The 26689-nt window shown below is 44.3% G+C and overlaps 1 protein-coding gene across 1 annotated transcript in view; it reads right to left on the bottom strand.

The window, feature by feature from the left end:
- The window catches only part of LOC124760798, a 138455-nt gene that overhangs the window by 33078 nt on the left and 78688 nt on the right, over positions 1-26689 (bottom strand). The window contains exons 8-10 of the mRNA XM_047249108.1: positions 15067-15166; positions 8903-9139; positions 4273-4531 (exon numbers count right to left, since the gene is read on the bottom strand). Of these exons, the coding sequence (XP_047105064.1) occupies positions 4273-4531; positions 8903-9139; positions 15067-15166 (596 nt within the window). The remainder of the gene's footprint in view (positions 1-4272; positions 4532-8902; positions 9140-15066; positions 15167-26689) is intronic.

Raw genomic sequence — 26689 nt, 5'->3', positions numbered from 1 at the left:
CACTGTGTCAGCGTGAGGTGCGTTCTTCAATAGTGTGAACACTGAAGAAACTTTCAAACGCTAAGATCGATAGTAAAGCATTTATTACATTTAGATACGCGGTTTCGGCAAGACTACTTTGTCTCCTTCGGATCTGCAGTAGAATAGAACCGCGTCGGACAGGATAAATAGTGAACTAGCAAAGATACAACGTCGCAAACAAATATTTCCACTTTCCGCAATATGTGGAAGAACAACATACCTTACGCTTTATAACATTACATCATTTTCTCCTCAGCTTTGTACGTACACATATGACAGTGTCGTGAAATTCGCCAGAAATCGGAATGTCAAACATGAAAGAAATACCATGTACAAGCGTGATACTAATGGGCCGACTACGAGTGCTCACACACAACAGCTGAGAACAGACTGAGAATCAGCGTAAGCATTCTAAGTGTTCCATAAGCCCACCAGATGGGAGTGTGGTGGTATAATACCGTCTTTCATTGTACAAAGGCATGGATATATTGTTCCTAATGATTGTGTTATGTTAATTAACTCTAATTGTTATTTATTTAACCCGAGCGATTGCAGATGTGAAAATGGATAACACTACTGGCCATTAAAATTGCTACACCAAGAAGAAATACAGATGATAAATGTGTATTCATTGGTCAAATACATTATACTAGAACTGACATGTGGTTACATTTTCACGCATTTTGGGTGCATAGATCCTGAGAAATCAGTACCCAGAACAACCACCTCTGACCGTAATAACGGCCTTGATACGCCTGGGCATTGAGTCAGACAGAGCTTGGATGGCGTGTACAGGTACAGCTGCCCATGCAGCTTCAACGAGATACCACAGTTCATCAAGAGTAGTGACTGGCGTATTGTGATAAGCCAGTTGCTCGGCCACCATTGACCAGACGTTTTCAGTTGGTGAGAGATCTGGAGAATGTGCTGGTCAGGGTAGCAGTCGAACATTTTCTGTATCCAGTAAGGCCCGTACAGGACCTGCAATATGCGGTCGTGCATTATCCTGCTGAAATGTAGGGTTTCGCAGGGATCGAATGAAGGGTAGAGCCACGGGTCGTAACACATCTGAAATGTAACGTCCACTGTTCAAAGTGCCGTGAATGCGAACAAGAGGTGACCGAGACGTGTAATCAATGGCACCCCATACCATCACGCCGGGTAATACGCCAGTATGGCGATGACGAACACACGCTTCCAATGTGCGTTCACCGCGATGTCGCCAAACACGAATGCGACCATCATGATTCATCCGAAAAAATAACGTTTTACCATTCGTGCACGCAGTTTTGACGTTAAGTACACCATCGCAGGCGCTCCTGTCTGTGTTGCAGCGTCAAGGGTAACCGCAGCCATGGTCTCCGAGCTGATAGATCATACTGCTGCAAACGTCGTCGAACTGTTCGTGCAGATGGTTGTTGTCTTGCAAACGTCCCCATCTGTTGACTCATGGGCCGGCCGAAGCGGCCGTGCGGTTAAAGGCGCTGCAGTCTGGAACCGCAAGACCGCTACGGTCGCAGGTTCGAATCCTGCCTCGGGCATGGATGTGTGTGATGTCCTTAGGTTAGTTAGGTTTAAGTAGTTCTAAGTTCTAGGGGACTTATGGCCACAGCAGTTGAGTCCCATAGTGCTCAGAGCCATTTGAACCATTTTTTTGACTCATGGATCGAGACATGGCTGCACGATCCGTTACAGGATAAGATGCCTGTCATCTCGACTGCTAGTGATACGAGGCCGTTGGGATCCTGCACGGCGTTCCGTATTACCCTCCTGAACCCACCGATTCCCTATTCTGCTAACAGTTATTGGATCTCGACCAACGCGAGCAGCAATGTCGCGATACGATAAACCGCAATCGCGATACGCTACAATCCGACCTTTATCAAAGTCGGAAACGTGATGGTACGCATTTCTCCTCCTTACACGAGGCATCACAACAACGCTTTACCAGGCAACGCCGGTCAACTGCTGTTTGTGTATGAGAAATCGGTTGGAAACTTTCCTCATGTCAGCATGTTGTAGATGTCGCCACAGGCATCAACCTTGTGTGAATGCTCAGAAAAGCTAATCATTTGCGTATCACAGCATCTTCTTCCTGTCGGTTAAATTTCGCGTCTGTAGCACGTCATCTTCGTGGTGTAGCAATTTTAATGGCCAGCAGTGTATTAGCGGTTACTGGCAAAACGATGTCTAATAGTGTGTTACATTTGTGTGATGTGATAGGCTCCACATATGGGCTTCTGTCCGTCGTATTCGCTTCGGATTTTTTGAATTATCATTATTTTCACGAATTTACTTTGACTTGAATGCCCTTTGTCTTACAGAAATGAAAACTTGACAGCGCTAGACGGAGATACCCATAGTCCCGAAAGCCTACCGATGACGCGTCGAAGCACATTTTGATGTCTGCGCTTCTCAGCAGCAGGAAATAAGTCCTCTTTATTGCGTTTTTTATTATTTGTGTGACCAAAGAGACTGAGTTGAGGATCCGCCGTATTCGTTGACGGATATTTCCTGTCTCATATACATGCAGCTGTGTAATACGCAGACTCCAGCATTAAGTGTCTGTGGACGAAGTCACAGGGCTTTCAAATTGATCGCAATTGGTGGAGTACAATAAATACAGTTAATCACAATTGAAAATGAAACAGTGATAAATACTATTTGTTTTCCACATTGATGTGGTGATGTGCCCATCTCTTCCATCGCTACGGAAGCAACAATATTTGCAGTGACAACTTTCTTTGGACTGTCGAAGGACAGTAATGCTCACAGAATTGTGTCCTTGTGGTCTTTACGTACAGAAACCTTATTTCAAATATAGTGTGTCTGAGGAAGCTCCCGATAAATTGTGCGCGCTGTAATTTGTTGGTTAGTTGCTAGCAGCGGGCTAGTTGGTGTAGTGGTATGCTTCTTGATTTAGGATGCAGGAGATATCGGATTCAAATACCGAACTGTGGTATCATAGTTCGGTACCACCCTCACCGACGTCCCACAGTTGACAACTGAAACGCACGTTTCCGACAGACGCCAATAGCAGCCACAAGAGGATCCGGCGGATCCATTGATGTGCAACCGCAACCGGCCTTTGACCTTCTTCTCATGTGCGGATGCACACGTATTGCCCGAACTCTTACGGGACTCGGTAAGGTTGTCTGCCGCGAGTAATGAGTGTAATGGGCAGGGGCACTACGAATGTAGTGTGTGGATATTAAGTTGAGAATGTGGGTCTCACGGGGAGCGTGCAAGGGAAAGTCCCTGCAGTCGCACTATCCTCTGTGCCGTGGCCGAGCGGTTTTAGGCGCTTCAGTCTGGAACCGCGGGACTGCTACGGTCGCAGGTTCGAATCCTGCCTCGGGCATGGATGTGTGTGATGTCCTTATGTCAGTCAGGTTTAAGTAGTTCTAAGTTCTAGGTGACTGATGACCACAGATGTTAAGTCCCATAGTGTTCAGAGCCATTTGAACCACTTATCGTCTGTGCCGTCGGTGGCCGAGGTGGATAGAGGGTCTGTCATGTAAGCAGCAGATCCCGAGTTCGAGTCCCAGTCGGGGTATACATTTCCAACTGTCCCCTCCGATGTATATTAACGACTGTCGGCATCGTACGGTCTTGATTTAATTATCATTTCACGCTACACAGCCAGTCTGAGTCGCATTTTTCGACAGTCTTCAGCTTTAGTCAGCCATCGACAGTTTGCTTGTGCATTAGTAGCTGGAGCCTTACATAACACGACGCTCTTTAGTTTGCTTCTTGTAACAGTTGGACGTTTTGCTGTTTGTCCTTTCATGCCGGCCGGTGTGGTCGAGAGGTTCTAGGCACTACAGACTGGAATCGCGCGACCGCTACGGACGCAGGTTCGAATCCTGCCTCGGGCATGGATGTGTGTGATGTCCTTAGGTTAATTAGGTTTAAGTAGTTCAAAGTGTAGGGGACTGATGACCTCAGAAGTTAGGTCCCATAGTGCTCAGAGCCATTTGAACCCTTTGTCCTTTCATAAAGTTTCTCCGCAACGCTTGGAGAGAGAGCTACAAATCCAGTAAAACTTGTGTTTACTGTACTTACGTGTTCGCTAATTATTTCTGCTCCTGTCCAGTTTCTCTGTGATGACAGCTGCTACACCACTGTGTAGCCCACCCCTCCTTACCATCGTGTACGAAGTAGTACACAACTCGAACGAGGCCTAGTGTTATATACCAAGTTGCCAGAACTAGAGCATAACACCGCCCCAGCGGCACTGGGAGTACCTACCTGCAGGTCCCTGGCGGTGACGGGCCCCTGCAGCGCGAGCCGGTGAAGCGTGAGGTTGGCGCTGGCGGCCTGCAGCGTGTCCTCGAGCTGCGCCTGCAGGCCGGGCGTGAGCACGCGCAGCTCGGCCAGGTCGACGCGCAGCCGCGACACCTGCTGGCGCACGCCCTCCCACTGGCCGCCGCGGCCCGTCGCCGCGTCGCTGTCGAACAGCTGCCGCAGCTGCAGCGCCTGATACGCCGGCCGGCCCAGCTCGCACTCCCTGCCACAACGGCGCACCTTGCTGCAGCTGACACAGCCTGCAACTCCTATCCTTACACAGGAGTCTCACACACATGTAACGCTCTGGTTTTATTGCCGGTGCCCATTGATAAATACACAGGGCGATTGAGCTGCCCCTACCAATGGGTTTTACGCAACTCGCAATGCCTTTAAAAAGCACGCGCGAGATTTTTATATTCTCTCGCCCGCTACGTACAAACTATTAGTCCTACAGAAAAAATTGAACAAACCGTTTAACAGGAAATTTAATGTGGTTAAATTTTGTTTTCACTAAAGGCCATAGTTCTCGAATTATTCAAGAAAATAAAACTGACCTACCAATGCGCTTTTCCTGTAACTCGAAAGCCATGGCCTCCAGTGAAAAAGCATCTGTAGTGTCCCTTTTGCAATATTCACCATTATCGAGGTAAAACATAAATAAAAAAGACTGTATGTGACTCAAAATGAACTGCAAACATCTATTTATCTGCGAAAGGTAATAACACTAACTGTAAAAATATACAATATAGATCGATAGATGCAGAAAAGACATTATTATTATTGTATGAGATTGTAATGTGTAAGTAATTAAAAGAAGTATTATTATCTTTGTAAGAGTATAAAACACAATGCAATGCTCATTCTTCTGTCTAGTCTGTTTTGTTCTGTTCGTTCTGGTGTTAGCTGGAATAAGGTACGCAAGCTATTGTGCTGGGCTAGCACTTGTTTCTGTCGTAACGTAATTGCAAATATTTAATGGTGTAAAATGTGTCCTAGTAAGAATATATTTGAATAAAGTGATCTACGAGTATCATTTCAATAACCTACGCCACATTTATCTTATGAAAAGAATATTTAATGAAAATTATTTAGCATGTTTTCAGCTGTTGCGGAGCGCGTAACAGTGATCTCTGACTGTTAACAATTAGCCGCCATTACGCGGTATATTTAAAAAATATTTTTCCACAGCACAATGTCGATAGCCGGAGCGGAAGAAATTATGTAAAACTATTCAGTGAGATTAATTGAAGGAATCCAGCGAAATAATTTTATTAAGACTCGTCTATTCTCTGTGATAGTAATAATTTCAGGTCAGTGAACTGGAGCTGAGTAATACTACGCTATTGCATTTACAGTAATTTGTAGGGAGCCTGGCGCTCGATAAAACCAGATATAATACATAATTGGCAACCTACGAAATTCATTATTTTGCTTATTATATCTCTTTTGTATTTTTTTGAAAGCTAAACGTAAAAACAATCTTCACTAAAAATCAGTAACAGATCACGATAAATCAAAGGACAAACAAATTTACTAGGAGAATGTTTCCTCTAAAATATATCAGTTACACATTTTTTTAAAGAGATATAACACATCCCATTACAAAATTTAAGTACGAGGCGAGTTTTTTTAAGTAAGTACCGTTTTGAAATTAAAAAAAGACTTGCTAAGATATCTCAATAATTTTATTTTTACATGTAAGCCTGTACCTTAATTTACTCTTCTACATAATTTCCGTCAATATTGAGGCACTTGTCATAACGTTTCACCAGCTTCTGAACATCCTTCTCGTAGAAGTCTGCCGCCTGACTTGTTAACCACTTCATCACCACTGTTCTGACTTCGTCATCGTCTTGAAGCCAAATTGTTACAGGCCTACGTCACACCAGAATCAAAGCAACAGTCCATGCAATGGCGGCATTCAGATTCACCCAGTAAAGTGAAGTTTAAGCAAACAGTTTCTGCCCGGAATATCATGTGCACAGCTGTTTGGGACAGAAAAGGAGCATTGCTTGTGGAATTTCTGCCTCGTAAAGACACAATCAGTACAGCAGCTTACTGTAAGACATTGCACAATCTGCGCCGTTCAATTCAGAACAAAAGACGTGGCAAGTTGAGCAAGGGCATCGTTTTGCTGCAAGACAATGCCCGTCCGCATGTGGCGAATCAGACCAAAGATCTCATCACATCTTTTCGATGGGAAACTCTAGATCATCCTCCGTACAGCCCCGATCTTGCGCCCAGTGACTACCGTCTGTTCCTGCACTCGAAGAAACACCTGCCGGTCAGCGTCTTCTAAACGGTGACGAAGTCAAATCAGTGGTGATGCAGTGGTTAACAAGTCAGGCGGCAGACTTCTATGAGGACGGTATTCAAAAACTGGTACAATGTTATGACAAGTGCCTCAATATTAATGGAAATTATGTAGAAAAGTAGATTAAGGTGCAGGCCTTCATGAAAAAATAAAATTATTGAGATATCTTGGGACATCTTTTTTTTAATTTCAAAACGGTACTTACTTAAAAAACACGCCTCGTACATTAAATTTCCTACAAAAAAGTTCTGTCGATGTTTTCGGGGAGACTAAAAGCTTGCACATAACAAGCGAGGGAATACGAAAATCTCGCGAGTGCTTTTTGAAGGCGTTGCGGGTTGCATAGATCAATAGGTAGGGGCAGATGAGTCATGCTTGCTGAACTTTCGTCACACTGACCCAGATCTCAAGCAAAAAATTAAATCTCTGTTCAGTGATAAAGAAAAGGAATGCTAAGGAAGATCCACAGGAGGTTGTTTGGATTAGGGTATTTTTGCCATCACAAGATGTCACTCAACCGCGACAGACTGAAAATCCCGCCAACAGAGTTACGGTTGCGGCAGCACGATTCCTTGAGAGCACCGCGACACCAACACTGGCGCCAGTCAGCTTGCGAGGCAAGCTAGACACTGGACAGAACTGGGAGTACGACCTAGGAACTAAGGAACTAAATACCACAAACAAAGCAGAACTGCTGCCAGGGCTGTCATGAAGTAATCCGTAGAGCTTACACTGACGTGACAAAAATGATGGTATAGCGATATGCACATGTACAGATGGCGATAGTATCATGTACACAAGTTATAAAAGGGCAGTACTCAGGTGATTCATGGAAAGGTTTCCGACATGATTATGGCCACACTGTGAACGAGGAATGGTAGTTGGAGCTAGACGTATGGGGAATTCCATTTCGGAAAACGTTAGGAATTCAATATTCCCAGAGACGCAGTGTCAAGATGTTCCGAGAATACCATATTTCAGACATCATCTCTCACTACGGATAATGCAGTGTCCTTCGGCCTTCACTGAACGACCGAGAGCAACGGCGTCTGGATAGGGTTGTCACTGCTAACAGACAGGCAACAGTGACTGGCATAACCGCAGAAATCAATGTGGGACATACAACGAACGTATCCATGAAAACTGTGCGGCGAAATTTGGCGTTAATGGACTATGGCTGCAGACGACCGATTCGAGTGCCTTTGCTGACAGCACGACATCGCCTGCAGCGCCTGAGCTGGAGCCATATTCTGTATCTTTCCGCCATTGTGCCGATCGTTTCGGTACTCAAAGCACCGAACGGTCTAGTACTCGAATTAGAGTCCCATCATTATTCAGTAGGCATTTCGGTAGCGATGCCGTTCGGGTCTAGAGAACCGAAGCGCTGTTGTCGGTTCGCGTCGCGCAAGCCAATCAAAAGCAAGCTGCAGCACATCCGCACATGCGCACTGGAGCGCGCAAAGCGCCACGAACACAAAGCGGCTAGCAGACGACACAGGCGCGCTATTCTTCGCAGTACCGAACTTGCGTTTTCACAGTACGAAGTGTCGCTACAATACCAGCTGGAATTTCGGACGAAAATGACGTCATTACCGAAACGAACCAACTACACTGATCGATATGAACGATACAGAATAGGACCCCTGGGCTCGTGACCATATCGTTAGGACCGTATACTACTAGATACCCGTAGCCTGATCAGATGAGTCCCGACTTCAGTTGATAAGAGCTGGTGGTAGGGTTCGAGTGTGGCGCGGACCCCACGAAGCCATAGAGCCAGGTTGTCAACAATGCACTGTACAAGCTGGTGGTGGCCCCAGTTTATGTTTGGCTACTTGGAGACCATTTGCAGCCATTCATAGACTTCATGTTCCCAAACAACGATGGAACTTTTATGGATGCGCCATGCCACTGCGCCGCAGTAGTTTGCGAGTGGTTTGAAGAACATTCTGGACAGTTCGAGCGAATAATCTGGCCACCCAGATCGAACCAAGTAACATTTATGACACATAATCGAGAGGTCAGTTCGTGCAGACAATCATGCATCGGGAACACTTTCGCAATTATGAACGGCTATAGAGGCAGCATGGCTCAGTATTTCTGCAGGGGACTTACAACGACTAGTTGAATCCTTGTCACGTCGACCTCCTGCGCTACACCGGGATGAAGGAGGTCCGACACCATCTTAGGAGGTATGCTACGACTTTTGTCATGTCAGTGTAGATATCACGTGTAATAGTGTGTGAGCGATGTGATGAGAGGCGGCTAGGTACTCACTGCAGCACGTCCTTGAGCGGCACGTCGAGGCTGGCGTTGGAGCCGGCGACGTTGCGGAAGAAGCCGCCCGCGGGGAAGAGGACGCCGGGCCGGTCGAGCAGGCGCGACAGCTGCGGGTAGTCGGGCGCGCTGAAGAGCGGCCGGCACGCCAACACCTCGCCGTGCGCGCCCAGCGCGAACGCCACCAGCGTCACCGCCCACAGCACCACCGACAGCGCGCTCGCCGTCGCCACCGCCCTGTGCGCAGCTCCCGCTCAGCTTCCAGCTTCCCTCAGTTCACCAACGTACACAGCGCGAATAAAAATTTTTAGACTATTAAGCCAGGCTGAACAGTTGCTGCCTCGTGATGACTGGGTGTTGTGTGCTGTCCTTAGGTTAGTTAGGTTTAAGTAGTTCTAAGTTCTAGGGGACTGATGACCATAGATGTTAAGTCTCATAGTTCTCAGAGCCATTTGAACCAGCCATTTTTGAACAGTTGCCTACTAGGCATGCACTCTAAGAAGTGGAAACACTCCCTTTTCTGAAACTTCCTGGCACATTAAAACTGTGTGCCGGACCGAGACTCGAACTCGGGACCTTTGCCTTTCGCGGGCAAGTGCTCTAACATCTGAGCTACCGAATCACAGCTTTACTTCTGCCAGTACCTCGTCTCCTACCTTCCAAAGTTTACAGCTCTCCAGAAGGTAGGAGACGAGGTACTGGCAGAAGTAAAGCTGTGAGGACGGGGCGTGAGTCGTGCTTGGGTAGCTCAGCAAAGGTCCCGAGTTCGAGTCTCGGTCCGGCACACAGTTTTAATGTGGCAGGAAGTTTCATATCAGCGAACACTCCGCTGCAGAGTGAAAATCTCATTCTGCAAACATCCCCTAGGCTGTGGCTAAGGCATGTCTCCGCAATATCCTTTCTTTCAGGAGTGCTAGTTCTACAAGGCTCGCAAGAGAGCTTCTGTAAAGTTTGGAAGGTAGGAGACGTGGCATTGGCAGAAGTAAAGCCGTGAGGACGGGGCGTGAGTCGTGCTTGGGTAGCTCAGATGTTCGACCACTTGCCCGCGAAAGGCAAAGGTCCCGAGTTCGAGTCTCGGTCCGGCACACAGTTTTAATCTGTCAGGAAGTTTCATATCAGCGCACACTCCGCTGCAGAGTGAAAATCTCATTCTGGAAACTCCCTTTTCTAACAATAACTATTCTGCTGACGTCGGGAAAAATAAAGAAACCTCATTCTCCTCTGTCTCACCTAGCTGCATGAGACTAACGACCAGCAACAGCTAACCATGCGGCAACCGCCAACAAAATACATTTATTTCATCTCAGTTGTATGACTATTTAGCGCCAGTGAGCTGGCGATTTGAGAGATTGGTACTGGCTTCAAGTTTCCAGGATGGTACGCCACTAGGAAGACAGAGACGACTACGAGACTGCTGTTGGGTACAACTGAGGCCAATGACAAGGGCAGCAAAGAGAACGACTTTGTGCATGCCCTAAGCAGAGGCACAGACAGGGCAGCAGCACAGCCTACATTATGCCATCTCGAGCAGGAATCACTGGCGGTGAGCAGCTGTGCAGCAGGACGTGGGAGAAGAGTAAGCTCCAGGAAATTGGTCGCAGCGCCTCAACAGGTATCAGTCTCCCGATGTCTCTCTCCCTCCCTCTCTCTCTCTCTCTCTCTCTCTCTCTCTCTCTCTCTGTCTCCCGAGGAGACAAGACGAGATTATACCCAACGTAGAAGAGAGAGCACGCCTGAAAAACTTATTTATTGTTTTGGCAGTTTATTATAGTTCTTCCTCGCATCGTAGCTTCCGAAGCCTCCTATCTTTCTAATCTCCTGTCTGCGAATTCCCCTCTACATCTACATCTACATGAGTACTCTGCAAGTCACATTTAAGTGCCTGGCAGAGGGTTCATCGAACCACCTTCACAATTCTCTATTATTACAATCTCGTATAGCGCGCGAAAAGAATGAACACCTATATATTTCCGTACGAGCTCTGATTTCCCTTATTTTATCGTGGTGATCGTTCCTCCATATGTAGGTCGCTGTCAACAAAACATTTTCGCATTCGGAGGAGAAAGTTTGTGATTCGAATTTCGTGAGAAGATTCCGTCGCAACGGAAAACGCCTTTCTTTTAATGATGTCCAGCCCAGATCTGTATCATTTCTAAGACACTCTCTCCCATATTTCGCGATACTACAAAACGTGCTGCCTTTCTTTGAACTCCGTCAGTCCTATCTGGTAAGGATCGCACACCGCGCAGCAGTATTCTAAAAGAGGACGGACAAGCTTAGTGTAGGCAGTCACCTTAGTAGGCGTAGCTCTTCTTACTCCCTCTTCCCATGTTGCTATCAGGCGTCCTCTTCTTCTATTATTTGGGATTCGCTCCATCATTTTCTTAAGCCACCTCTCCTCCCCAAATCGGCGTACATGCCCAAACAATCTCAGTCGTTTTTCTTCTGTTGTATCCAGTACAGTGCTGCCCAGATTCATTCTTTTGCGTATTCAGTTTTAATTTCATCCCGTACTATTCACCTAGAGCAACACCTCCAAAATGTCACCTCCATTGACAATGAATTCCTCTTAGTTTTCCCAGTTATTTCACATGTTTCTGCTCCATACGTTGCTCTACCTTCTACAATAATTTTATATACCCTAATCTTCGTTTCTGATCTAATATCTGTGCTCGATAAAGCGTCATTTTATTGTCTGATTGCTTGGGTACTTTGCCAATTGCGGTTCTTACTTCAGCTCTTACTGGATCTATCTTTGTTAATAACGACCCCCAAATATTTTTAAGACTCAGCATACCTTACTATCCCAAAATATTACGTCACGTTTCACCCATTCCTACGTTAGACAAATACTCCGTTTTCTTTAAATTAATCGTTAAATCCCATTTATGATATTCTTTGTACAACTTCACAACCATTTAGTTCATGTCATATTCATCCAGTACAAAAATGACTTGGTCATCAACAAAATGGAAAGCGTATAGCTTTTCACAATTTATTGACACACGCATAATACGGCATGGATGTTTCCATAACCAGAAGGCAGAATTCAAGTACATTTTCATTAATGTAGATGCCATCGCGTGTCCTTGTTGCAACCCTTTTGTCACTGGGATTTCTCCAGATACTTTTGTATGTATTTTAATTATGCAAGTTGTGTCACTATATGAAGCTCTAACAGCTTGAACATACAGTATAAACGACTCACTCCACACTACAGCCCACAATTTACTGAGGAGAATGAGATCATAGGCTTTCTTAAAATCAATGAAAACATGTGGGCCTCCAGATTCCTGGCTAGTCTTTCTTGCACCAGCTGTTTTAGGAAAAACATATTGTCATTGCATGTTCTTTAGGCATGGTACCGATTCCGTTCCTCTTCATCCATAGTCTGTGATACTATCCTCCCATTTGTAAATTTCCCGTATAATCTAGAGACTGAATTTCTTACAGTCACTATTTTATAGTTGACACTTTTTTACCATTGCCGTTTTTATTTGGGTTATATATGTATGATATCTTTCGCCCCTCTAGTAATTGTTTCCCCCTTACGCACCGATTGAAAGCATAGTTACTAAACTCCAGAAGTTTATCTAGTCCATTTTTGAATAAATCGATGGGCAATCCAGTCCATTTGGATCTGAAGGTCGTCCATTCTTCATAGTCATAAGCACGTTTTTCAGCTATTCAGGCATAATTATTTCGTCCTCTTCATAAAATGTATCCAAGATAAATGACTCATCGTTGTCATTTACAAAGAACACTGGACGGTTTTCATTAAACATATTTCAATAATACTTCCTCCATCCTTCCAATGGAACTAAGGTGTCTCGAATTTTTAATGTTCTGTTACGAGTACATTGTAGAGATTTCAGCGCTCTCCATGCGTCATGGCTTTGTCCACCTCCGATGTACTGAATACTGATCAATGGGTCTACATTCCGAAACGCAGTTTTGACAGTCTGAGACTATCCCCCTTAGTCGCATAGTCTACTGACGATTTTTCCAGAAATAATGTACAAGGTACACGTACGTGCATACCACAACCTCCAATTGCAACGTTGAAAGTGTTTAGAACGTCGCCATTTGTACCTCATGTGCGATCCTTGCACAACACATCACACGTCGAGGTGGTGCTTTGCTTGGCGACAAGTCCTCTCCAGCATGTCTGTTGCGAATGTTGGCACAAAGCATCTTCTCACTTCTCCATTCCAGTCGTCCAGTAGCAAGCGGGGTATGACGAATCTTAACTAGAAGAAACCGCATACAGAGAAATGGGGAAACTGGCATGTACTATTTCTGCACCAAATCAGCGATCAACAGGACTACCTGACAAATATCGATTTATGTGCTACCAGCCACTGGTAGGAAAACATGAAGGCGCCTCAACGTGTTCTCCTCCTCATCCCTGAGTTAAAGTGTTAGGCATTCATCATTCCCAGATATAAATGTCGTTCAGAAATAGTACGAGCCACCCTTACTTGATTATTGTCTTCCAGATTTGCAACGTTTTGTCTTCTTTGACTGGTCTGCATTTCGTAAGATGTACGTATTTAAAACGCAAAGAAAGATGTCCTAATTCTTGGACATTTTAACATGTTGAGAGCACAATATAATGAAACTAACATGACGAGTGCCTTTTGACACGAAAGTAAGTTGTAACAAATTTGTGTTCATGATATAAATTAAACAGAAGTCATTATTCATTCTTTTATAGTAGGTGCATTGTATTTCCTCCTTTGTTCAGTGGTTCCTTCCTCTGGCAGAGGGGCTGAACGCCAAGGAAGAAGAATGAAGAAAAAGGACTGGGGACGTTTAGAGAACGAGGAGATTTTGAAAAGTCCCTCGTAACCAAGGACCAGTGAAGCTGATTGTTGGGAACTTCCTGGCAGATGAAAACTGTGTGCCGGACCGAGACTCGAACTCGGGACCTTTTCCTTTCGCAGGCAAGTGCTCTACCAACTGAGCTACCGAAGCACGACTCACGCCCAGTCCTCACAGCGCTACTTCTGTCAGTACCTCGTCTACTACCTCCCAAACTTAACGGGAGCTCTCCTGCGAACCTTGCAGAACTAGCACTCCTGAAAGAAAGGATATTGCGGAGACATGGCTTAGCCACAGCCTGGGGGATGTTTCCAGAATGAGATTTTCACTCTGCACTTGCCCGCGAAAGGCAAAGGTCCCGAGTTTGAGTCTCGGTCCGGCACACAGTTTTCATCTGCCAGGAAGTTTCATATCAGCGCACACTCCGCTGCAGAGTGAAAATCTCTTCTGATTGTTGGGAGCTGCACCGGACGACATTTGAAAACCTTACAGCTTAGAGGTGGCAGTTAGCGTAATAAGCAAGACGGAGATTACTGACAGAACATGTGCAAGAGTTAATAAGAGCGGAAAGGTAAGTGCATTGTATGTGTTACATGTTACAGGTGTGTGTGGGTGGGGGGGGGGGGGGGAGGACAGAATAGAAGAGTCAGAAAATAAATGATAAATGATGTAGAAAACTGACAAGTAAGACCGAAGAAATTACCATAAATTAGGATCAGGTAGGTGGGGAGAAGTAGGAAATGTTATACGCCAGTTCCCAGCTGCGAAGTTCTGAGAAGCTAGTGTCTGCTGGAAGACTCCAGAGGGCACGTGATGTGAAAAAGGCACCGAGGTCAGGACTGTCAAATTGTAGCGCATTCTCTGCAACAGGATATTCTGTGTTTCCAGTGTACATTCTATATGTCCATTCATTCTGATTGATAACTTATTGGTAGTCATACCAATGTAAGAGGCCGAACAGTGTTTATATAACAGATGTTTACATAACAGCGTGTGTCGTTTCACAGGTGGCTCTTCCTTTGATATTATAGTATATGTTTTGCCAATTTCAGGGCTGGTGTAGGTGGTGGTCGGATGGTGCACGGGACAAGTCTTGCAGTGGGGCCGCTTGATTAGTAGGTTCCACAGATGTGGAACTTAAACTGCCTCTTTTTCAAAGCCACACAAAAAGTTACAAGCGTGAGGTCAGTGCTGGTAATCGAAACTTCACATCCTTTCCTTTCCAACAGTACGTATGTTCAGATTCAATTTATATCATACGAAATAGGAATTCGTTTCACTGGGTCTACCTGTTTTAGCAACGATACGCGAGGAGAGAGCAGAGTGGGGGCCAGACTCACGTGATGAGCAGCGGTCGCGCCTTCTCCTGCGAGCCGCAGCAGCCGCAGCCGCCGCCCGCCGCCAGCAGCAGCCACAGCACCAGCATCGACAGCGCCGACCCTGCAACACAGCGGACAGCCGTGCCGGCTCCCACTTCTCGTCTTACTACTGACGTTCTCGTTAGAGAAAACGATATCCTTGTGTTACAATCATTCGTAGTGTAGGACCATCAAATTCAAATTCCCTGTCCTTTGCTAATTGCGGTATGAGGCTACAGATGAACAATCGACATACCCTGTGGATATCAGAATGACCTGTGTCGGGTGACCTTACCGATAAACAGGACACACCCCACAAATTCACGAGAGTTCAGTAGCAGGTGTCACGCAATGGGTAACTGAATGAATTAGTTAAGTAAACAAGATTGGCCCTAACGTACATGATACGTGGAAGCTGTGATTCACAAACATGGTAACGACAGTTAATTCATCAAATTACAGCTGTGACTTTCATGAAATATCAACACAGGTTACAACTGAATTAGATTGTCAACATCTTGGCAAAGGTCGGATAATGAATCCGACCTGGCAAAGGTCGGATAATGAATCCGGACTGAACAAGTTAGAATCAACACACACTTGGGGAAGCAACTAAGTTCGCAGAAGCCGCACAGCAATTGTCGATTGCTAATCAAGAAGTGAAGATTAGCAGAAAAATCACGCATGCGCCTACTCCCTTAGTCCTAACGTTGATCTGAAGTCTTTACGAGCGTCATACAGACAGGTTTACGAGTGCTGCTGTTGCTCACCATACTTAAGAGTTGCCCGTGCCCACGAGTCGCTGTTGTGGTGGCTGCAGAACTCTAAGCCATCTATCCTGCATCGAAAACTGCTCTCCCTCAGAGCCCGAAGTCCGTGTCTCAGATGAAATGTCGCCTTCTGTGGGCCGGCCGGTGTGGCCGTGCGGTTCTAAGCGCGTCAGTTTGGAACCGCGTGACCGCTACGGTCGCAGGTTCGAGTCCTGCCTCGGGCGTGGATGTGCGTGATGTCCTTAGGTTAGTTAGGTTTAAGTAGTTCTAAGTTCTAGGGGACTGATGACCTCAGTAGTTAAGTCCCATAGTGCTCAGAGCCATTGAACCATTTTTTCGCCTTCTGTGGCTCGGATGGAACTGATCTACAGAGAGCTTCCAGCTAGAAGTGAATTTTCACTCTTACTTTGTACGTGTGAGCCTTGTACACGATTTTGATCGCCTCCGACAGTGGTTCTTCAGAGTGGCGACCAGTCAGATACATTCTAATAACGCAGAAGTCTATCTTCAATACTCAGTTTTAATGTGATTAACCAATAGTAGGATTTTTAGAGCCGGAACTCAGAAGCAGGCAACGTCTGACGCTCACTACCTTCCCTACTTCGTATTACAGCCAAAAAAAGCATCCTCCGCCTACGCACAGGCGAACTCCGTTCTCCTATTCCAGAATTTATTTATGTTAACCAATAGTAGCTTGTCTTACGGGATCTTAGCAAAATCTAACAGCCTCATTTAGCTTAGCACCAACCTGATTGCTGGTTGTGCCACGCCCCCACGTACAAAGTTGCAGGGTGGCCTCTCCACGTTCCATCTCCCAGATCTAACCTTTAACTGACCCTTTCCCAGCGTCTCTCAGAATTTGGGACTCCTGCAGGTCTCAGTTCTTTACAGTTCTGAACGGCCTGTTACCGATAACTTGTCGGAGTGGGTCACGACACTCCCCTGGCACTGGCGGACACACCATGTTAAAAATAGACTTTTGTTACTCAGTAGCCTCCCATCACGTTCGACAGAGGCAGTAATCCCATCCAAGAAAACGCACACAGAACCCGTCCGGCGGGCCTCTCCTTACACACAACACTTGTTAATTTGCAGAGCCCCGCATGGGCTAATGGCGCCATTTGAACAGCTAGTTTGAAAAGCATTGAATTATACTCATTTAAATCGTATTTTATAATTTGAATATTAATGTTTTAAAGACGAGCAGCCTTTTTATAAGTATCAGTAGGCAAAAAATACCTATAAAGAATAAAATAAAATTTGAAGGCTACGTCCTTAACACTTGCGTCACCTGTCGACTAAAACTCACAACCTCGTTAAATGTGTTTGGCCATCAAATGCGGTGTGGAGGGCATTTGGTAAGCACCCCGTACCCCCCTCCCTTGTCGACGTTCCCACCTCGGAGCCGCTGCCTCTCAATCAGGCAGCTCCTCAGTTGGCATCACGAGGCTGAGTGCAGCCCAGTCCAGTGCCTCCAACAAGGAAAAATCTCTACTGCACCGGATGCACCTTTAGGAAGTTCCTGTTGTTCATGTGTTGAGTCTAAAGTTGTCCCACATTGAGAATGGTCAACACTGTATACACTATCGTGGCCCTTCTTTTTCAGCTTATCTCCCACCCCCTGTTTTGTTCCAATATAAGGCACGTGCAAGATTCTTGCTCAATCGGAAAATTATAAGACTACATCCAACATCCATGAAGCTTTGAATTTTAGCTGTTTTAATTTTGTTTTGCAGTTTCTCATTATTATTACTATTATTAAATAAAGTCTTATTGTTACAGATACTTATTTTAATAGCGCTGTTTTAATACTATAATCCTAATATTGTATATATAATAAAAATCATAATATGATTAAGAGCAGAACATTAGTAGTGTAGGTACAGACGGCTGTAGTAGCCAAGCGAAGATAAAATTGCCCTATTACTTTTGCTGATTTAGAGAATGCTGCAGCCTAGAGGCGAACACTTAAAATCAAACGGAGGAAGTACTTCGGTACTGTCAGCGTGTTTCATGGCGATAGTTGGGTGCGATCGTCTAGTATGTTGTTTTTTGTGTTGCTCTGGGGTGCAAAGTTGCTGGCAGAATTAGTAAATCCTACATCATCTGAATATCAACTCATGACGGTTCACCAGTCATCAGAGAAGTGTGGTATAGTTGACAAAATTCAGGCACTTTGCTGCTATACGAAAGCAAGCAATGCAGGTCGAATAAATGGTAGTTGCACAAATCTAGAAAAATTGTTCAGTTGTAACCTGTTATACGTCCTTTTCCGTCAGCTCATTTTTGAATTGGTGTTGAGGACCTGTTTCGACTCATTGATGGGGCACCTCTGACATGGAACTTTTCAAGAATTTACAGTAACTTGGTACAAACGCGACAAGAACGCTTACTTAATCGGTAGCAGTAATGTATCTGATGATTTATGAACTATTATTCTCAGTTTCTTGAAAACCAAATTTCTACGCAGAAACAACGAGGAGATGAACATCGTGAATTGCTGAATTAACGATTAACTTTCTGCCGGCATTCCAAAAAATGTGATATCGTTTCGCGTACCAAGAGCTGTAAGTACTTCTATGTGGATGGCAAAGGCCATATACACATTCGGATTACACGGATTTCAAGATCATTTTCACTTATCTGGTATTTTTCTTGCACGCGTGTACGTCTGAGCCTGTTTTCTGTCAACAGAAGCAATTAAGGCACCTTACCTTTAGTTCCTATTTATGAGTCAATTGATAAATTATCAGGTTATTCATCCAGTAAATCAGTAAGGCTGCTGCAAAAAAAAAATATTCAGGTGACCTCTGGTACTTATCTCCAGAAACTATGGCTTCTGACGAGAATGTTCCAACAATGGCCAAGGCAAATATAGCTCAAGCTGCCTCGGAATTAAAAAGAAAAGATGAAGAAGAGGAAGAAGACAAAAACAAATGAAAAGACACATTATACAAAAAATTATCTTTCTTCTTTTACGAATATTGACTTTCAACCTTTTGTTTTGCCTGTTGGAAAGATGACTCCCGTTACAAAAGTACAATTCAAAAAGTTGGGGAGATGGTTGCTGTGAGTGATATTGCAGCAAAAGGCGTCAAAGTCGTTCAGGACTGTAATAACGTTCTCACAAAAGACTGAAATGAGAAACAATTTGTTTAACAGATTGTAGCAGGAGACCTTAAAATTATTGCTACTAATCCTTCTCTTAGGAATAAATAATATTCAGTACTCATTCAATCAAATTACCTTTCGGTTATACAGAAATGAATGTTGTAAAATGATTATTTTAAATAAAGAATCTTTTCAAACTGAAAACGTGTGTATTATTGAAAATAAACTTGATATTTGTCAAACTTTTCCTGTTTTGTTTTTTTTAATTCCTCGAATGATCTTTTCAGTAATGTGAGTGAAAATGATTTTAAGCAATCTTTGGACTATCTTAAATGTGTCACATACATTATTCTCACGGAAGACAAGCATGCAGTGGACATAAGAAAGAATACATCGCGTTTTAACAGAAATGTTTCTTGTGGATGCTATGTTCCAACTTCAAGGCGTTTGAGGCTCACCTAGGCTTCGTTAGGTTGAGATGGGTATTTCAAAGACTTTTTTTCGTCAGTTTGAACAAAAGTGGGCGGTGGTGAAGCAATACTGTACCTTTCAAAAAATTACATGTAACTAAGGGCCGTCCCAGTACTCAACCATCTCCTCATGTGTCTGTGCTACTTGAAGATTCACTCTGTACATAGTATTTTTGGTACAGTTTCAATATCCAGTTTCTTGTCATGCACACTGTTATATGGTGTGTTCAAAAAGTCTCTCCGCAGTGCCATATGATTGTTAGCCGCGCAGACCGTATGCCGCAGTGAACATACTGCAATGAAACTCAGTGAAATACATGTTGTTAATTTATTGAATATTCATTTTTACTTACACATTTTCACATTAAATGTTGAAAGTACCCCTCCCCCCCCCCCCCCTCGCGTTGTTGAATACACAATTCAATTCGTCTAATCATGTTTCCAAACACAAGCTGTAACATTTCGTCTGTAACAGAAGCAGTGAAAGTGGATATTGCAGTTTTCAGTTCATCGGTGGATTTTGGACGGTTTTTATAGACAATTGCTTACGCTGCACCCCAGAGGCAAAAGTCAGGTGGCGTTAGGTCAGGCGATCGTGAAGGCCAAAGTCCCTGTAAAATTATGCGATCACCAAAAACATCAGAAAGCAGTGACATTGAAACGCGAGCTGTATGCGCGGTTGCACCATCTTGTTGAAAATAACCATTCAGTATTTCACTTAATACAAGTTCTCCTATGAATGAGTACAGAATATCCACTTGAAGGGAAGTAAGCCAGGCAGGCGAACAATCATACGGCACGCCCGGCTAACAATTATACGGCACTGCGGAGAGACTTTTTGAATACCCCGTATATGGCCACTGTATGCCTATTTGCTTTTCATATAAATGACTGATGTTACGTGTTCATCAGAAAGTATATATGTTTCGATATGCACACAGTTTTCATGACTATGACCAATATGATGTACTCATTTAGTACACAGTTAACTTATTTTTAGGTAGGTCATACTAAGAAATTGTCACCTGTGCTAATGATGTATAGCAGAATCTGACTTAACGTTTAAAAGAAGTTTTTAAAAATTAAAACATTTTTCTTTACAAAAAATTTTAATGCATTGTGTGACAACCTATGCTCACATTACAGTACTCAAATGGCAAAAACCAATGCTTGTACAGTACCTTACACAGCTGGGCCTGTAAACGCCCTCTCCCCCCACGCACAAGTCTTTTATACTATGTGATAAGGCTATTCACAAATAGTGTTATGGCTGTTATGCCCTTTTATTTATTTATTTATGTTAGTGGAAAAAGATAGTGTTAGTTTCCTATACTGCACTGCTAGTATAACGTTTTCTGAATGGCGTTGTAGTCTCTATCGAAGCGTCTTATCGTGTAGCACATATTACTCTTCTCATGTGTTTTAGCACCTTATTACTCAATGGTAGATAAATGATTATGGATGCATTTCTCTGTTGTGGGTTTTTGTTGAGATTTGCCCATTGGGCACTTAACGATGTACTCTAATACATTAGCAACTAAGATGCATTTTCCTTTTTATTGTTGCTGTTTACTGTTGCATATTAATACGTACTACACTGACAGGGATTTCCAAGAGAGTACAACCACGTTATCACTACCTAGGTCCTGTATTAATTCAGAGGGTCACACTCGTATACGCAGTTTTGTTAATAAATCCATCTGGACGTTGCTTCCTTTGATAATCTAACGCTGCTGCCCTGCACCTGATAGTCTTAAATAACTGAAGTTGTACAATTCCTATAAAATTGAAGTATGAAAATGTCCTGCCTACCTTTTATACTGCTTGTTAAGTATGTTCTTGTTACATTTGATAGGTCATATGTCACAATAAGAGTCATCTCATATCTGTTGTGTCCTAACCATCGGTGCTTCATGCTAGCATCTCACACTTTTGGAGCATATATATACAGGGTTATTACAAACGATTGAAGCGATTTCACAGATTTACAATAACTTTATTATTTGAGATATTTTCACAATGCTTTGCACACACATACAAAAACTCAAAAAGTTTTTTTAGGCATTCACAAATGTTCGATATGTGCCCCTTTAGTGATTCGGCAGACATCAAGCCGATAATCAAGTTCCTCCCACACTCGGCGCAGCATGTCCCCATCAATGAGTTCGAAAGCATCGTTGATGCGAGCTCGCAGTTCTGGCACGTTTCTTGGTAGAGGAGGTTTAAACACTGCATCTTTCACATAACCCCACAGAAAGAAATCGCATGGGGTTAAGTCGGGAGAGCGTGGAGGCCATGACATGAATTGCTGATCATGATCTCCACCACGACCGATCCATCGGTTTTCCAATCTCCTGTTTAAGAAATGCCGAACATTATGATGGAAGTGCGGTGGAGCACCATCCTGTTGAAAGATGAAGTCGGCGCTGTCGGTCTTCAGTTGTGGCATGAGCCAATTTTCCGGCATGTCCAGATACACGTGTCCTGTAACGTTTTTTTCGCAGAAGAAAAAGGGGCCGTAAACTTTAAACCGTGAGATTGCACAAAACACGTTAACTTTTGGTGAATTGCGAATTTGCTGCACGAATGCGTGAGGATTCTCTACCGCCCAGATTCGCACATTGTGTCTGTTCACTTCACCATTAAGAAAAAATGTTGCTTCATCACCGAAAACAAGTTTTGCACTGAACGCATCCTCTTCCATGAGCTGTTGCAACCACGCCGAAAATTCAAAGCGTTTGACTTTGTCATCGGGGGTCAGCAATTGTAAACGGTAAGACTTCTGCTTTAGCCTTTTCCGTAAGGTTTTCCAAACCGTCGGCTGTGGTACGTTTAGCTGCCTGCTTGCTTTATTCGTCGACTTCCTCAGACTACGCGTGAAACTTGCCCGCACGCGTTCAACCGTTCCTTCGCTCACTGCAGGCCGACCCGTTGATTTCCCCTTACAGAGGCATCCAGAAGCTTTAAACTGCGCATACCATCGCCGAATGGAGTTAGCAGTTGGTGGATCTTTGTTGAACTTCGTCCTGAAGTGTCGTTGGACTGTTATGACTGACTGATGTGAGTGCATTTCAAGCACGACATACGCTTTCTCGGCTCATGTCGCCATTTTGTCTCACTGCGCTCTCGAGCAGAAACCTGAAGTGTGGCTTCAGCCGAACAAAACTTTATGAGTTTTTCTACGTATCTGTAGTGTGTCGTGACCGTATGTCAATGAATGGAGCTACAGTGAATTTATGAAATCGCTTCAGTCATTTGGTCATTTGTAATAGTCCTGTATATATATATATATATATATATATATATATATATATATATATATATATATAATTTTTACATTCAATATTAATTTTCCAAAAATATTTGAATGTTGGAGCTGTAATCCTAAGGTAGGCTGGCCTGTAAGGCTGTTACTGACTTACGTTTAGAACGTCTGCATGAAACCGTCATTGGTATAGATTTGTGAATGAGCCTGTAAGTGTACGAACTAGGTTTGTGTGTATTGTTACCTTCAACAAGATATTCATGTGCATGTGTAGATAAATTATAAATGTAGTAGTGAGCGATATAACTGTATCGGTGATTCAGTTGACCCTACAGTTTATGTTGGGATATTATGTAAATGCTTATGGTTGTTTTTCCATAGACCGACAGATACTTTTTCCATCACATAATAACCAGTCCTACGTCAATGTTTCTAGAGAGTACAATGTTGTATTTCAAATAATATTTAATAATCAATGTAATGGGTCACTTATACCACCTGTTAACCAAGAGCGCAACGTAACCGCTACCGACGCTTTTGTTGCACTCGCGTTCAGTCTTTCCAGATGGGCCATTGCTATAACGGTTCCACGAACGAACTCTTCTCCACTCCAGGGCACACTGAGTTTTTATTTACTCTGTCTTATGTGTTTGACAAGCCAATATGGCGCTTTTGTGTTATAAATGGAGTGTGCTCTCTTTATGGTTATGCGATTCATGCGCAGTTATATTCTTTCCAGAAGGTATTTAAAAGCAAATTTTGATCTGTTTGTTATGTTTTCCACTTATATATCGGTTGTACAGTGCCGGATATCGCCTTAGTAATGTTTTTACTGGCATATTGTAGATCCGAAGATGACAAACACTGTCGAAACCGGTCATTGAGGAAATAAAAATATTGCAGCTCGTGATCTTGGATACAAAAATTCTTATTTAACGTTAAAGACATTGATTGTTTTTGAAAGGAAAATTCAAAATTTGCCTCGGTATGTTCGTTCAAGACGTAGAGCGGATACAATAGACTTTTTCAGGTGATCCGTACTATCCGAGAGTTATCCGTTCCTCAGGAGTCTGTCTGACGTTTTTCGACGATGTTTGTGTTAGACCATGCAACCTGAAACTGCTCCGCCTTTCACGACGGTGATAAACAACAACAGACACAGTTCTGAGAATTGATTGGGGGCTTGAGACGAAACTTCCTCTTAAATGGAAAAGTAAACCATCAGAATGTATGAATATGGGGAACATTTTTTTCATACCGTAGTCGGACGCGAAAGAAACTCTGGAAAGCATAATGTATTTTGCGCAGTTTACCGAGGAAAACCTTTGCGACACGTTCTTTTTTGCGCAAAGACGCTTATATAAATCATGTAAAGAGCATATTGAGGACGTGGTTTCTTCCACATGTGTGAGAACAAGCAGAAAATTTCAGTTTTCTACAGGACGGAGCACTCCCGCGCTGCCACCTCCATTTGAGAGCATTTCTTAGCGATGTGCACCCTAAAGGATGGAAAGGCTGTGAGGTAGTATGGATCTCACATTGTGTCATCGACCTCCAATGTCCGCATCCCCGCGGTGGGCATTTATGTCTTTTTTATGTGGGTGTGTGAAAGACTCCGGTTACGTGCCCCTCCTTCCAACAACTCTGAGTGAACTACAAGGGCGAATAGCAGCAGCGCTAACTCCAGACATGCTCGGAAAAGTACGAGACGAGTCTGGCTATGATCTGGATGTTTGCTGTGAGTCAGTGGAGGGACCACTGAACCTTTATGAAAGGTACGAGTGGCGTTAATTAAGTAATGCAACACATATTTCTCGACCACTTTCGGCTGAAAAAATTCAGAATTTGCTGTGGGACACCGTGGCATATTCCTGCTTCAACCCCTCTAAAATCATGAAGTTCCGATAGGTGGCGGCGCTAAACGTTGCCTTCGAAATGGCGTATGTCACTGAGGTGCATTCTGAGCAGAATACTGTCACCGAGTTTCTTTTGGTGGAAAACCAGAGATTCGCAGATATTCGTAGGCGCTTGCAGAATGTCTGAGGAGACCTAGCAGTCAACAAAAGCACGGGGAGTCGTTGGGGAGGCGTCTCTCATCATCGCTACAACGTCGCGCAAATCTGTCTGATATCCGGCGTGCTGGCTGGCCGCAGACAGCTGTGGCACTTCCAGATTTGGAACGTGTGGACAGTCTCACAAGATTGCGTTATCTTCACGGAACTGAAGAAACAACTTCAGCATGTTCGTCGCCACAAAAATGGGAACGAACTTCTCCTTATGCGTGAGAAAGCAAGGCCTCACACAAGTATGCTCACCCGAGAGGAACTCACAAAACTTCACTGGGCTGTTCTTCCTCATCCACGCTACAGCCCGTGTCTCGCATCTTCCGCGTTCCATCTGTTTGGTCCAATGACGGGTGCAGTCTGCGAGAAGCAATACGTGGATGACGGGGAGGCTACTGATGCGGCAAGGCGTTGGGTCCGAAGTCGAGTAGTAGCGTGGTACCATGAGGGCGTAAAGGCCTTCCGGGTAAGGTGGCTTGCGGCAGTCGCATTGGACGGAGATTATGTTGAAAATAGGATTTTATACAGGAACGGAATGGAGAATGATATGATTTATTGGAATCCTCAATAAAACCAACGTGCTATCAGAAAAAAATTTGTTGCATTATTTACTGATTGCCACTCATAAATGAAAACTTCTATACTAAAAGTAAATTACGAGGGTTGGAACTTTAATAGTGGCAACTATTTATTTACAGCTCGTAGAAAATAGACACGTGTTTCAAAGTTTTACTGACCTTCAAAGTAGCTACCAGCATTGTGTATAATCCGTTGCCAGCGATGTGGAAGTTGTAGGATATTCTTACCAGTGACAGTTGTGTTGACAGTTCGAGCGGCGCGGGCTATTGCCCGATGAATTTGTAGCAGTTCTGAAGCGAATGCCGTGAAGTTTTTCCTTCAGTTTAGAAATCGAGTTGAATTCACGAGGGCTTAAGTCAGGGGAGTGCAGTGGGTGGTATAGCACTTTGCAGCCCCACGACTGCACTCCCCTGACTCAAGCCCTCGTGACTTCAAGTCGATATCTAAACTGAAGGAAACACTTCACGGCATTCGCTTCAGAAGTTCTGCAGATTCGCCTGGCAATAGCCAGCGCCGCTCGAACTGTCAACACAACTGGCACTGCTACGAGTATCCAGCGACTTCCACATCGCTGGCAACGGGTTGTACACAATGCTGGTGACTACTTTGAAGGTCAGTAAAACTCTGAAACAGATATCTATTTTGTACGAGCTGTAAATAAATAGTAGCCACTATTAAAGTTCCAACCCTCGTACACTAATTATGTGTGTAGATACTTGTAACAGATATACCTATGTAAAATAGGATGGTGGCCCGCCTGGTTGGCCGTGCGGTCTAACGCACGGCTTTCCGGGCGGGAAGGGGCGCCTGGTCCCCGGCACGAATCCGCCAGGCGGATTTGTGTCGAGGTCCGGTGAACCGGCCAGTCTGTGGATGGCTTTTAGGCGGTTTTCCATCTGCCTCGGCGAATGCGGGCTGGTTCCCCTTATTCCTTCTCAGTTACACTATGTCGGCGATTGCTGCGCAAACAAGTTCTCCACGTACGCGTACACCACCATTACTCTGGCACGCAAACATAGGCGTTACACTCGTCTGGTGTGAGACGTTCCCTGGGAGGGGGGGGGGGGGGGGGGGGGGTCCACCGGGGGCCGAACCGCACAATAACCCTGGGTTTGGTGTGGGGCGGCGGAGGGGTGAAGTGGACTGCGGTAGTCGTCCTGGGGTTGTGGACCACTGCGGCTGTGGGTGGGACGGAGCCTCTCCATCGTTTCTACGTCCCCGTTTAGCATACAACACAATATATACATACAAAGTAGGATGGTAATTTAGAAAATAAAAAAATTGTAGTCCAATGGATAAGTTATAATTCATTAGTGTAGAAGTCATAGTGTGATGAAGTCGGATGAA

This window comes from Schistocerca piceifrons, chromosome 1 (assembly GCF_021461385.2).
Source record: "Schistocerca piceifrons isolate TAMUIC-IGC-003096 chromosome 1, iqSchPice1.1, whole genome shotgun sequence".
In the NCBI taxonomy this organism is placed as follows: Eukaryota; Metazoa; Arthropoda; class Insecta; order Orthoptera; family Acrididae; genus Schistocerca; species Schistocerca piceifrons.
This window is presented reverse-complemented; position numbering and strand designations above follow the sequence as displayed.